Here is a 13,619-nt window from a genome sequence, read left to right as displayed (position 1 = left end):
GGCAGGTATTGTGCCTTGATGGCATCTCCTCACATCCCTAAAACCCCTTTAGCTGTCAGGCACATCCCTTTTTAACACAGGTCTGCTGCTGGACTTCTGGAAGGTGTTTCTTGGCCCCTCCATTGTTTCAGATTTAGTTTTTCCACCCTAACAGCTACGACAGGACGTGCTTCCTTCCAGGGTGCAACTAATGTCTTCTCCTCCACGGGGGTGTCCTTGCAGAGCTGACACCACCCTGGGGTGCTGAGGCCAAGGGCTGTGTCCTGGGGGTGGCTCAGCTCAGGCCCTTGGCTGCCCAGCGGGACAGGCAGAGTCACCTCCCGGTGTCCAAGTGGGTGACGCACGTGGCACGGCCCAGTGACTCTGCACTGCCCTCCTGACTTGGATACTCCAGCAGTGAAAATAGCCCATTCACTAAGGATCTATATTTACCCAGCAGCTGCATCTGCTGAAGCTGCCAGAAGGAGCTAATCTTAGACACCAGCCCAGCCAGTGACCTGTCAGACACAGTCCAGGGGAGAGCTTGGGCTTTGCCCTCCTTTTCCCGAAGTTTGTCCCCTCAGGGTCACTGCTTGGACAAGCCCAGGGGGTCTGGTGGGCCAGGAGCACCCTGGTGCTGTCTCAGCCAGCTCAGCCTTGCACAGGAGACCCTCAGCCTCACTGATTGCCACTCTAGAGTGGGATAGATCCACTCCTCATCTCTCTCCTGGAGAATAGCACCTTGTCTCATCTGGTTATTGTTTTCTTTTTCAAAAAACTCACCCAAGAAGCCAAGAAAAGCCAATTATTCACTGCAATGACAAATCCCAGTTAATAGCCCTACACTGGACACTTTCTTGATCAGCCTGGTGTGGCTACAATTCCTGCATTCACCTTCCTTATCCTAAAATTTTGTATGGGAGGGAGTGATCCTGCTACTCTGCATCCCCTTAGGATGCTTTCCATGCATCCTCACTGTCATGGCTTAATCCCAGCTGGAAATTAAACACTACACAGCCTGTCATTCACTCCCCCTGCACTCTCCTCACCCCCCATGGGGAGGCAAACTGGAAAGAAAACAAAAAGTAAACAGGTAAACCTCGTGTGAGATAAGAACAGTTTAATATTCGAAACAAAAGATGATGATAATGATAATAATAATAGTAACAGAACCCAGGAGAAACAAGTGATGCATAATACAATTACCACCCACTGACTGATAGCCAGCCTGTCTCCAAACAGCAATTGACCTGCTCTGAGCAGACCAGGCCCCCTCCTGGGTAACTTCCCGTGGTTTTATATACAGGGAATGACATTCTGTGGTCTGGAATATCCCTCTGGCCAGTTCAGGTGAGCTCTCCTGGCCCTGCTGCTGCCCAGCTTTTTGTGCAGCCCCTCGCTGGCAAAGATTGAGGCGCTGGTGAGTCCTTGGCTTAGGGTGAGAACTGCTCAGCAAGAGCCAGAACGTCTGGGTGGTGTCAGCACTGTTCTCACCCTGAATCAGAAAACACAGCACTGTAGCAGCTACTGGGAAGAAAAGGAACTCTGTGTCAGCCCAAACCAGGGCATTCACCTGCTGCCATGTCATGAGGGGGTTGTTGCCCACTTAGGGACACAATAACTGGTTATTGATCACTGGAAACCAGTGGCTGTATCCCTGTTAGATGTGCAAGGTCACTGAAACCAGTGGAGACCCCAGAGCAGGTTTGGGACCAGCACAGCGTCCTTTCCCTGGGTGAACCACGAACCTGAGAGATGCCAGAGACCCACCAATGGGTCAGAGCTGCTCTGGGAAGGGAGGGGCTGTAGCTGCACCTTGTGATGCACAGAACATGGAGGCAGAAGTCAGATGGCAGCCCAGCGAAAAGGAAAACAGCGCAGGGCTCAAGGGAGATTAAAGGCAGAGGGAGGGGGTGGAAATCCCAGCTGGTAGCGCAACAACATGGGATTAAACTTGGGATAGAGCAGAGCTAATGCAGAGGGAGGGCAGAGGGGAGGGTGGGGGTGTCCAGCCCCAGATGTCAAGGGAGCAGAGAGAAAGATTTCTGAAGTTCGACCCAGTTCAAAGATCAGCTCTCGGTGTTTGATCCCGTCACAGATGAGCAGCACAGCAGAAGATCTTATGATGTGAGCTCTGAAAACAGCTTGTGATTATTTTCCTGCTATATTGGTACCTCCCAGATGGTGCTGGAACCACACCAGTACAAAAGGGCTTCATACCAGTACAGCTCCCTCCCTCTTCCCACTTATGCAGATAATCATCATGGCAATTTTTATAAATACATCCCTGCCAGGGTAAGGGGTTATGTGGCTTTAAATATACCAAGAATAGTGGCTAATATCTCTGCATAGGCTTAATTAAATCATTAATTAAATCTGTGCCTTCGCTGAGTGTCAGCCAGCCCGGAGGATCCATAGTAAGAGATAAAACAGATTCATGTACAAGTTTTACCACAGGTATAAATAATTAGAGCTGCTCTGCTTGCCCACATCTGTCAAAAATAATTTGCTTCTTTGTGAGCTCCATGGGAAGAGATGGAGCTGGTCTGGACATCTGGGGACCCATGGGGCTCCCTAGGCCTCCATAGGCATGCCAGGAGGGCACAAGACCTGCCGGAGAACTCAGCCACTCTGGATCATCAGCTCAGGTTGATGACCCAGCTCTGGATCATCAGCTCTGGATCATCAGCTCAGGTTGTCCTGCTGTTGCTCCAGACTTCATCACGGGGTGTTGAATCAGAAGACCTCAGCAGGACACCCTCAATTTACTAGAAGGTACTTGTGTTTAGATGTCTTAATCCATGAACTGAAGGCCCCCATTGCATTTCCTTTACTTCTGTTCTGCCTCAGACACTCTCTCGGTCACCAAGGTGTGGAAAAGATGAATTTATTGATGACAGGGTGCCCAGAGACTGTGGGCACCGTGCATGTATTACAGAATCACAGAATCCATTAGGTTGGAAAAGACCTCTGAGATAGTCAAGTCCAACCCGTGACTGAACACCAGCGTGTCAACCAGACCATGGCAATCAGTGCCACATCCAGTCTTTCCTTAAACACCTCCAGGGGTGGTGACTCCACCACCTGCTGCAGGCAAAGAGAACCATCCCTCTCCCACAATCCTCACATCTCCTCCTTTAGCGAGACTTTTTAAGTAACTTCCAGCACAGGCCTCGTATCCCATACAGGGCTGTAAATAAACAGCTCCATCTCCGTTTTCCACCCCCTTCCAGACTCCTGGAAAGTGACTCCAGAGGAGAACAAAGGACAAACCTGTGCAGCAAAGCATCCCTGGGAGGGCGCTGGCTGGAGCTGGGGGTGCCACAAAGCCCACGTAAGACGCTGCCTCAGCGCATCTCCCCAGCTTTGACTTCACGGCCTATTTTTAGCACAGCCAAAGGTTTGGCAGCTCCGGAGCAGTCCCCTTTAGAGCCGTTCTGGAGAAAGTCTCAGCGCTGCCTCTGCTGACCCAGAGGGCGGATTTGGGCGTTTGATTCACCCCGGGGGCTGTTCCCCGAGCACGGGACGGGTCTCGCCGTGTCACGGCGGCGACAGCTCCCGCTCCCTCCGCCCTCCCCCAGTGACTCACGAGCTGACAGACCCTTCCTGAATTACTGGGGCTGGAATTACAGCTGTTCCACCCCCGACCCGGCCCCCCCTCCCTTCCTCCCTGTCCAATGTGTCATATTAAAGGGTGATCGGCTTACATATGCTGCACTATGGATTCCTTAAGCTCTGCAGCGCCAGCTCTATATATAAAGCCCTGCCCTGGAGGCTGAAGTACACAGACAGCTGCAATAGTAGCAAGAGCTTCCCATTCCCGGTGTGCTGGAGGTCTGGAAGCAAGGGAGGCTGAGAGCCCTGCTTTGAGCAAGTTTCTTTCCCGGGGACTCAGGTAATATCCACAAATATATCCCTGGAAAAGAAGGACTGGGGAAAAAGGACGAGCGGCCGCTCCTCGCCATGGGTTTGCCTCTTGATCAAGTGGAAGAATTGCGTCTCTACCAGCAAACTCTCCTCCAGGATGGACTCAAAGACATGTTGGACCACAATAAGTTCCTGGACTGTGTCTTGAAAGTCAAAGGGAAGGAGTTTCCCTGCCACCGGCTGGTGCTGGCAGCCTGCAGCCCCTATTTCCGAGCCATGTTCCTCTCAGACATGGAAGAGAGCAAGAAGAGGGAGATAAGTTTGGAAGACGTCGATCCGGATGTCATGGGCAAGATCCTCCACTACATCTACACCTCGGAGCTGGAGATCACGGAGCAGAACGTGCAGGACATCTTCTCCGTGGCCAACATGTTCCAGATCCCCTCCATCTTCACCGTGTGCGTGTCCTTCCTGCAGAAGAGGCTGTGCCTCAGCAACTGCCTGGCCATCTTCCGGCTGGGGCTGATGCTGGACTGCGCCCGGCTGGCCGTGGCCGCCCGGGATTTCATCTGCGACCGCTTCGCGCTGGTCTCCCGCGACGAGGAGTTCTACCAGCTCTCCCCCGACGAGCTCATCGCCATCATCTCCAGCGACTCCCTCAACGTGGAGAAAGAGGAGACCGTCTTCGAGGTGGTGATGAGGTGGGTGGGGACCAAGGACTGCGAGAGCCGGCAGAAGGCCCTGCCCGTCGTCTTTGAGAGCATCCGCTTCCGCCTCATGCCCAACGACTACATCAAGGACCACGTGGAGAAGCACAGCGTGGTGAAGTCCAGCCCCGAGCTCCTCAAGAAGCTGCAGATGGTGAAGGACGCCCAGAAAGGCAAATTCACCGTGGTGAAGAAGAAGAAAGTGAAGAAAAACAGTGAAAACCAAGCGAAGGACAACGTTGTCAACGGAGCAGTAGATGAGGGGGAAGACACGGAGGAGGACGCTCTCCCCGGGATCTTAAATGACACCATGCGCTTTGGGATGTTCCTCCAGGACCTCATTTTCATGGTGAGCGACAGTGGGGCAGTGGCCTATGACCCCAATGCCAACGAGTGCTATTTTGCCTCCCTGTCCACTCAAATCCCCAAGAACCACATCAGTCTGGTGACCAGGGAGAATCAGATCTTCATTGTCGGAGGGCTGTACTACAACGAGGACAGCAAGGAGGATCCCATGAGTTCCTACTTCCTACAGGTACTACCTTTTATCTTTCTGTCGCTTCTTGGACTGCTTTGGAGCCCCACCAGATTTTATGTGTTGTCAGTGATATTCCTTGTCATGTGAGGTTAGAATGAAAGCTTTAAGTGAAGGAGAAGCACCTGAGTTGCTTTACTAGAGATTCTTCTCCCTGTATTTTTAAGGAAGATCCCCATTCTGGGGTGCTTTTGGTAATTGAGGAAGGAGGGTTGAAGGAGCAGGTAACAGGGAAAAGCCTTCCTGACCCAAATCCTGGATAGGGCTCTGTTTAGAACAGTGAATTTGGTCCAGCCCTGCTTACCATAGGGCACACGGAGTAGAAGGTTAGTGTCACAAGGTCTGTGTTCTGCTTTGTATCCTTTGCATTCCCTGGTGATGAAACCCCTGGAAAACCCAAGAGTGACTCTGCCAGGTGCCAAAAAGCAGGAGCAGCAGCAGCTACAGCCACGGAGCAAACACCCAAAGCACACAGGGTGTGTCCCTGCCTGCCAACATGTGCCCCATTTCTTGTGCTGCTCCTGCCCCTGGAGGTGGGTTTGTTCCAGCTCTGTCTCTCTGCCTTGGCCATTTCCACCCTGTGAGGGGGGAACCACAGTGTGACATCTTTTGGGATACTCCACAAGGAAAGTGGCTGTTCCAGCTCAGCAGTGACCAAAGCTGTGACTGGACTGAGCTGTGTACAGGCAACCTGAGCCCCAGCCTGGGCTGTGACCCGAGAGCAGCTTTCCCCATAGACAGCAAACTCGAGGCACCCTTCCTGCTGACCCTGAAGAATCCAGGAAATCCTCTCTTCTTCCTCCTCTATGGCTCACATATTTTGGGGAAAAAATAACATGTCCAGGCAGAAAGGGTAAAATGAGGGTAGTTCCCAAGCGAGACATCCAGCCTTGCCTTGTTGCATGGCTAGGTCTGTCCATCTGTATCGTGTGTGCTTTGTATTGAGCCCAAACCTGTGCCTTAAGATCAATGTCCCACCAGTCTGGTGGGACAAGAAGAGGCTGAGCCTTGTCTGATGATCCTGGAGAAGGGGGAGGGAAGATCTCATTGGTGTCCAGCAGCTCCGTGTTTTTAGGAGACATGGAGGAGTGATCCATTCTTTCCTTGGGTTTGCACAAAGGTGGGACAAGAGGCAATGGCCACTGGACACAGGAAGGGAGATGTCAGCTTGCTGTGAGGAAAAATCTTCCCAAGGGGGATGGAGTAGTACTGGAACAGGGTCCAGAGAGGTCACAGAATCTGCATAGAGTCATAGAATGGCCTGGGTTGGAAGGGACCTCAAAGATCATCCAGTTCCAACCCCCCTGCCATGGGCAGGGACACCTTCTGCTAGACCAGGTTGCTCTGAGCCCCATCCAACCTGGCCTTGGACACTTCCAGTGCAGCAACATCCTTGGAAATATTTAATATTTGACTGCACAAATCTCTGGCAACCTGCTCTAACCCCAAAGCTGAGCCTGCCTGAACGTGTGGGCTGGATGAAAGACCTTTGGAAGTCCATTCAACCACTCAGTATCCTGTGGTTCTAAGCTGCAAACAGCAGGATTTCTACCTTCAGCTCCCAATCTGCCACTGACTCACAGGCTTTGGGCATCATGGGGGCCTTTTTAGCTCCTTCCACACGAGAAGGGGACAGTGGTCCCTCCACACCTCACTGTGGCACCTATGCTTGGGAGAGTCCTGGGCTTGGAGAGTGCCATCAGTCTGCAAAGGTGTCATTTATTGCATCAGTGCCACTATGCAGCTCATGGTTCCTGTATAAGGGTCTTTTGATCCTTTTTTTTTTTTTTTCCAGCTAAAATGACAGACGTAGACAGGCAGCTGTAAGACAAATCCTTGAGCCTCTGTGGAGCAGCTCCCTTCACCTTCTGACTGTTTCCATCCTCCCCAATTTCACATTCCTCCCCAGCACTGTCAGGTCAGGGATAGTTTAGATTTAAGGACAGGCACCAAAATATAAAAACGCTGATAAATCCCAGGGGCCTCGCAGGTTTTGGCAGGAGCAAAACGATTCCATCGACATCTCAGATGGAAAAGGGTGTCCTTTCTTTGTCACTTTGAAAATTTATGACTTGTAAACAATGCTGAGTCCATCGAGAAGCAGGAACTATCCTGATGGCTGAGCTGGTCAGGTTTGCACTACAAATAACACATATGTGGACCCACAGCTTAAAAGGACACCACAGGCTCCTCCACCCAGCTGAGGCCAAGCTTTGGAGCCAACCCATCAGGCTGAAGCTCTTTGGCCCGAGCTCACAGCAAACAGTGCTCCAGGCAGGGCAGCATCACAGATTCATCTTGCAGAGTCCCGAAAAAATTGGCAGCAAGACATCCCCTCCCTCCTCTGCCACCAAGCTGCATGAAAAATTTCTGCCCCAGTTTGCAATTCCCATCAAACCACAGTGCCCAGAGAGATATTCCGTATTTTTGTTTTCTGGTGGGAGATGAGGCAATGACCTGCAACTCTTTCACCCAAAGATGAACCAAGCCTGTTCCAAGCCCCACGTTTGAAGAGGAGGGTCAGGGCAGACCTTGTTGCTCTCTAAAACTCCCTGACAGGAGGTTGTAGCCAGGTGGGGGTCAGGCTCTTCTCCCAGTGGACCAGCACCAGGACAAGAGGAGGTGGTCTCAATCTGCATGAGAGGATGTCCAGGTTGGACATCAGGAGGAATTTCTTCCTGGAAAGGGTGGTCAGGCACTGGGAGGGGCTGCCCAGGGAGGTGATGGAGTCCCCATCCCTGGAGGTGCCCAAGGAATGACTGGACGTGGCACTCAGTGCTCTGGGCTGGGGGGCAAGCTGGGGATGGGGCACAGGTTGGACTCTGTGATCTCAGAGTGTCTTTTCCAACCTTGATGATCCTGGGATTCCGTAAAGTCAAGGCTTCGGTGCAGAGAGCAGAACAAGTTCACACTGGCCCGTCTCTTACCATGAAAAAATACAACACGTGATACATGGCTTGGGTTTGCTCCAAGACCTCCCATCCTGCCCCAGGTGGAAGGGCACAGGCACACCGTGCCTTGGGTTGACCAGGCTGCCCCTGGGGATGGATTTTGCCCTCAGCCTGTGGACCCTGTTGTTTTACCAAGCGAGCGGGCCGGGTGATCACACTCTGATGACTGTGTGTTCCCTTCCAGTACGACCACCTGGACGCAGACTGGCTGGGGATGCCCCCCCTGCCCTCCCCTCGCTGCCTCTTCGGCCTGGGAGAGGCGGAAAACTCTATTTTTGTGGTCGGAGGGAAAGAACTGAAGGAGGGGGAGAAGACCTTGGACTCTGTGCTGTGCTACGACCGGCTGTGAGTGCCCACGGAGGGGGAAAAGGGAGGGGGTTTGGAGGAGAAGGTGAAGCAGCTGCCTGAAAAATGACTCCAGCTCTCCAGGGGTCAAAAGGTTTCAGAGGCAGGGCTTGAAGTCTTTTATGTCGAGTGCTGGGACTGAAGGGACTGTCTTGAGCTGTGCCCTGGGGCTCGGAGCTGTCACACTCCGGCTGCTCCGTTTTTTGTGACTGAACCTCCTGGGGGTGGAAGCTTTAATGGGGATATTATGATACCAGGCACTGATATCAGCTGATGTCCATGTGAGACCCTTAGAGAGGAGTTTTTCCTTCTGCTCTAGAAGGTTTCAGTGACATTCACTGGGTTCTCAACATGAGTGGTTTGAACGGGAAAGTCGGTTTTTCAAATATTCAGATGGCTCAGCCTGATTGATATCAGGCTTAATATCTGATTATTTTTGGACGGTGGGCTCTAACCCACGCTGGGTCATCAGCTTTATTAAAAGGCACCATCCTGTTCTGCTCTCAGGAGACAGAAACATCCAAAGCCTGCCCCAAAGAGGTGGAGCAGGAGGCATCAACAATCCTTTGCTTGGACTATATTTAGATCTGTGTGCTCCAAACTCCATTTTACAGGCAGAGGTTTGAAACCAGTTTCATTTCCACAGAAAGGGGCATTTATCTGCCCCTGCAGACTTTGGGAAAGGGGTGTGTCTGCCCCTGCTAAGTGCTCAGGGGGTGGTTTCAGTATCCATTTGAAGCTGGTGGAGATGTGATCAGCGCCACTTTAGTATCACTTGATTGATATTATTCTAGCATTGTTTTGATTGATTGCAGCTGAACATGAGCCTAGGTGGGCAAAAAGGCCAGTGGCATCCTGGCCTGGATCAAGGAACAGTGTGGCAGAAGGACCAGGGCAGTGACTGTCCCCCTGTGCTGGGCACTTCTGAGGCACCTCAAGTCTTGTGTTCAGTTTTGGGTCCCTCATGACAAGAACGATTGAGGTGCTGGATGTTCAGAGAAGGGAATGGAGCTGGGGAAGGGTCTGGAGCACAAGTCTGATGAGGAGCAGCTGAGGGGGCTGAGGATGTTCAGCCTGGAGAAAAGGAGGCTCAGGAGGGACCTTCTTGCTCTCCAAAACTCCCTGGGAGGAGGGGGCAGCCAGGTGGGGGTCGGGCTCTGCTTCCAGGGAACAAGGGACAGGATGACAGCAAACGGCCTCAAATGGCACAAGGGGAAGTTTAGATTGGATATTAGGGAAAATTTCTGCACTAAAATAGTGGCCAGGCACTGGAACAGGATGCCCAGGGCAGTGGTGGAGTCGCCATCCCTGGAGGGATTTAAAACACATGTAGATGGGTCACCTGGGGACATGGCTTAGGGGTAGACTTGGTTTCAAATTTTTTTCCATCATGCAGCTGGTAATGCTTGTAAATGAGGTGAGGTCCTGGGAAATTTACTGGATGAGCCTTATCTCACTGAATTCTACCTCATGATGTGGTTTTTTGGGAGGGGAGTTGTTCTGTGCAGAGCCAGAAGTCAGACCTGACGATCTTTGTGTGGGCCCCTTCCAACTCAGGATATTCCACGATTCTATGGAAACCTCATATTTAGTGTCACCCAGCAAGCCACAAATCCTTCTGCTTCCCACCTTTCTCTGATCCAGGTCCTTCAAGTGGGGTGAAGCCGATCCCCTCCCCTACGCGGTCTATGGCCACGCCGTGGTGTCACACAAGGACCTTGTCTACGTCATCGGGGGCAAAGGAAGTGACAAGTGAGTCAAAAAAAGCAGGAGAAATTCAAGGAGTCACCTCCCAGAGGAGTGGGAGTGCAGAGCAGGAGCTGGTACCTCCCCAGCACGGGTTAAGGAGGGCTGGGTGGGGTGTGAGACATGGATCTTTCACTCCCAGCTCACCTCTGTGCCTGCAGCCCTTCACAAGCCCCACAGGGACATCAGGGAGATGGCAGTGTCCTTGCAGGAGAGGGAATGCATTGCCCCATCCCTGGCCAGGCTGGATGGTGCTTTAAGCCAACCTGGTCTGGTGGGAGGTGTCCCTTCTCATGGCTGGGGGGGTTTGGAATGAGATGAGCTCTAAAGATGCTCCCAATTTAAACTGGTTTATGATCTCCAGTCCTCTTTGCTCACAAAAACACAAATGTCACACTGGAGAGCAAGAAACCCTTTCACATTCAGGGTGTTCTCCTGTCTTGGGCCTGTGGAGCGGAGTGGTCCCAGGAGTCAAATCCAGAGGTGTTTTTGCAGCAGGAGTGAAAACCCTCATCCAGCCTGCCCTCCTGCAGGAGACAGGCTCAAGCAGGGGCAGCCTCTCTTGGGGAGTGCTGCAGGGCAGGAGGGTGACTGTTTGCAGAGCAAACATGCCATAATCCAGGAAAGGTAGGAAGGATTGTGATCTGAAAGCTGTGAACGTGCCTCCACTCACACCTCACAGCACCAGTCTGGGGACGGGGACGTTCCTTACGATATTTCACAGCACCAGGGTGGGTCAGGAGCTCTGGAGCACTGCCTGGGTGGCTGTGTGTGAGCTCCTGAGAGGCTGTTGGCTACAGGGACCCACATCCAGGGTGGTGAGCACAGGTGGAGCTTTCAGTGGGCACAGCAGGAGGGGATTTGTCACACCCACATGGCCAGGCATGGACACCCCAAGTGTCCTCCATTTGTGCTGACGTGGAGCAAAATCCTCCCGAGAGCCCCCCCGTTCTTTCCCAGCAGACACCCCCGAACCCCTGCAGCGCAAAAACCACCCCCTTGGCGGGCGATTGAGGCTCCTTTTCCCCTCCCATCTCTCCCCAGGAAGTGCCTGAAGAAGATGTGTGTCTACAACCCCTCCAAGTTCGAGTGGAAGGACGTGGCCCCCATGAAAACTGCCCGCTCCTTGTTCGGGGCCACCGTGCACAAGGACAAGATCTACGTGGCCGCCGGTGTGACCGACTCCGGCCTGACCAGCTCGGTGGAGGTCTATGACATTGCCACCAACAAGTAGGTTGACTGAGCACACCCTGGGGTGGGGTTGCACCAGGAGCAGCTGCAGGTGTCACGCTGACCAACTCACAGCCATTCTGGAGTTCGCCTGTGACTCCTGATTCCGGTTCCTCCAGGGAGGTGGAACTAGATAATCTTCAAGGTCCCCTCCAAACCAAACCAGGGGCTGGGATTCCTCAGAGAGCTGGGCATCACCGGTGTCACTGTGGTTGGGCTGTGGATCATCTCAGGCTCGTCTTTAAAGTGGTTTCACCATCCCTGCAGGGCTGTACCTTCCTTCTGGCAGCTTCACCCGACCCAGTAAACCCTCTGATTTTGGGTGGCTCTTGCAGCTGCAGTCCCAGCACTGGGACATTCTGGTCCATACCCAATGTGCTTCACAGGCCATGTACTCAGTGCACAATGAAGCTGAACAGTGATGTTGGAAACAGCTGTCCCTAAAACCAGCCAGGGTTATGATCCCATCCCACGTGGACCTGCCCAAGTCAACCTGTGAACTCAGCTGTTGATTCCTGGTTGGTGGGGATAGCCAGGGTGCTCTAACACATCCTCTCTCCTAATGTGGCAGGTGGGACACGTTCACAGAGTTCCCCCAGGAGCGCAGCTCAGTCAGCCTGGTCAGCCTGTCCGGGGTGCTCTACCTGCTCGGAGGGTTCGCCACGGTGGAGACGGAGTCGGGAGAGCTGGTGCCAACGGAGCTCAACGACGTTTGGAGGTGATGGTCTTCCCCAGGGAGCATGGGAGGGATGTTAGTGATGAAACAGATGGTTTCTGCCTTTCTGGGTGCCGTCAGTGTGAGACGGAGGTTGTGACCCCAGCCCGAGGCTGCAGGCTCAGCACAGGGTCTCTGGGGGGGGACTTTACCCTGTGCTGTGCTGGAGGGCACACTGGGGGGTTCAGTGATCTCTCCCAGCCTCAAACAGCAACACACCAGGGAAAACTGTTCCTTTGGCTTTGTTGCTGAGTTGACATTTTGCCTGGAGCTGGTTCCAGCCTCCCCTTTGGTGTGGAGCAGCATCTGTGCGATGCATCCTCTCCCTGGGAACAGCCAGTGCTCGGGCTGGGAAGCAGAGAGTCCTGGATGGGAAGCAGATAGTCCTGGCTGGGAAGCAGATAGTCTTACATGTGAGCAGAGAAGTGGGCAGGAAGCACTCTGTGACAGCTGCTCACACAGCATTAGCTGCTCCTGTCCCTCACGCCGGTGCTGCAGCACCCTCAGCAGGAACCCGCTGTCCTTCCCTCTTGGGTGGATGTTCCCTCTTGGTGCCACCCAAACGTTTCCCAATGAAAAAAACACCCCCTCCCCTGTGAGGCCAGGTGCTGACATCCACACCCCCAGCCTGGCATCACAAACCACAGCACACCAGGGCCAAAAGTCCCCACGCAGCTCCCACGGGTTCCTGTGGCCAAATAACGCCCGTGGGACATCCCACCCTGCACGGGGGCTCCCACCACTGCAGGGAGCAGCTGGAAGAGGGGAGAGGAGACACTTTCCTTGCTGTAACACTCTCTCTCTGTCTGTCTGTCTCGCTCCCCCCAGGTATGATGAGGAGCAGAAGAAGTGGGAAGGGGTTCTCCGGGAGATCCAGTACGCCTCCGGTGCCACCTTCCTCCCCGTGCGCCTCAACGTCCTGCGTCTCACAAAGATGTGAAAAACTGGGCATTTTTCCACGGGGAGGGGGTGGGTGGTCTGGGGAAAGGAGGGATGGGGGGAGAGAGGTGATGTTTGTCGGGGATGTGGCATCTGGATACTGTGTAAGGACATTGCATCTGTGATTGGGACTTTTTTACTTCGGTGGGAAACGGGGAAAAATGGTCTTGAAGCTCTGTGGGAATTTGAAGATGCTCTCAAGGGTAATTAGAGGAGGGGTCTGGAGCCTGGAAGGAGCTGGGAGAGGCTGAGAAAAGCAGAGCAATGAGTTAGTCCTGTCTCAGTAGACAGGACAAACAGAATTTTCAATTCCTTCTTTGTGTTTTTCCCAATCTTTTCCAGTGCTGTTACATCTCCCTTACCAAGAGTAGAGGCCCAAAGTGGGTCCCAATGGACTAAATCGACATTCCCCAGGGAAAAGGGTCTATAAAATAATTCCCCACCTAGGCTGTGAGCACGGTGCTAGAGCCCCCCTTGGAGAGGAGAAGGAAAGGTCAAAGTCAAGTGGTGCAGGAGAGACCCAGGTTGGAATTTGATGAGTTCCCGAGTGATGAAGATTGTTGGGATGAGACAGAAAAAATCAGCATGTGAGCAGCAGAAATGCT

General features: G+C 53.1%; 1 protein-coding gene across 1 annotated transcript; it reads left to right on the top strand.

Moving 5' to 3' along the window:
• The first annotated feature begins 3,942 nt into the window (after positions 1-3,942).
• On the top strand, positions 3,943-13,015 carry KLHL40 (kelch like family member 40). Its single transcript, XM_050309761.1, has 6 exons — positions 3,943-5,088; positions 8,224-8,384; positions 10,029-10,136; positions 11,175-11,360; positions 11,932-12,078; positions 12,904-13,015. The coding sequence occupies exons 1-6, from the start codon at positions 3,943-3,945 to the stop codon at positions 13,013-13,015; spliced, it is 1,860 nt and encodes a 619-aa protein (XP_050165718.1).
• Positions 13,016-13,619: the final 604 nt, after the last annotated feature.

Source organism: Myiozetetes cayanensis, unplaced genomic scaffold (assembly GCF_022539395.1).
Source record: "Myiozetetes cayanensis isolate MyiCay16 unplaced genomic scaffold, myiCay2020 scf1, whole genome shotgun sequence".
Taxonomy (NCBI): Eukaryota; Metazoa; Chordata; class Aves; order Passeriformes; family Tyrannidae; genus Myiozetetes; species Myiozetetes cayanensis.
Note: the sequence above shows the minus strand (reverse complement) of the source record. Positions and strands in the feature narration are given on the sequence as shown.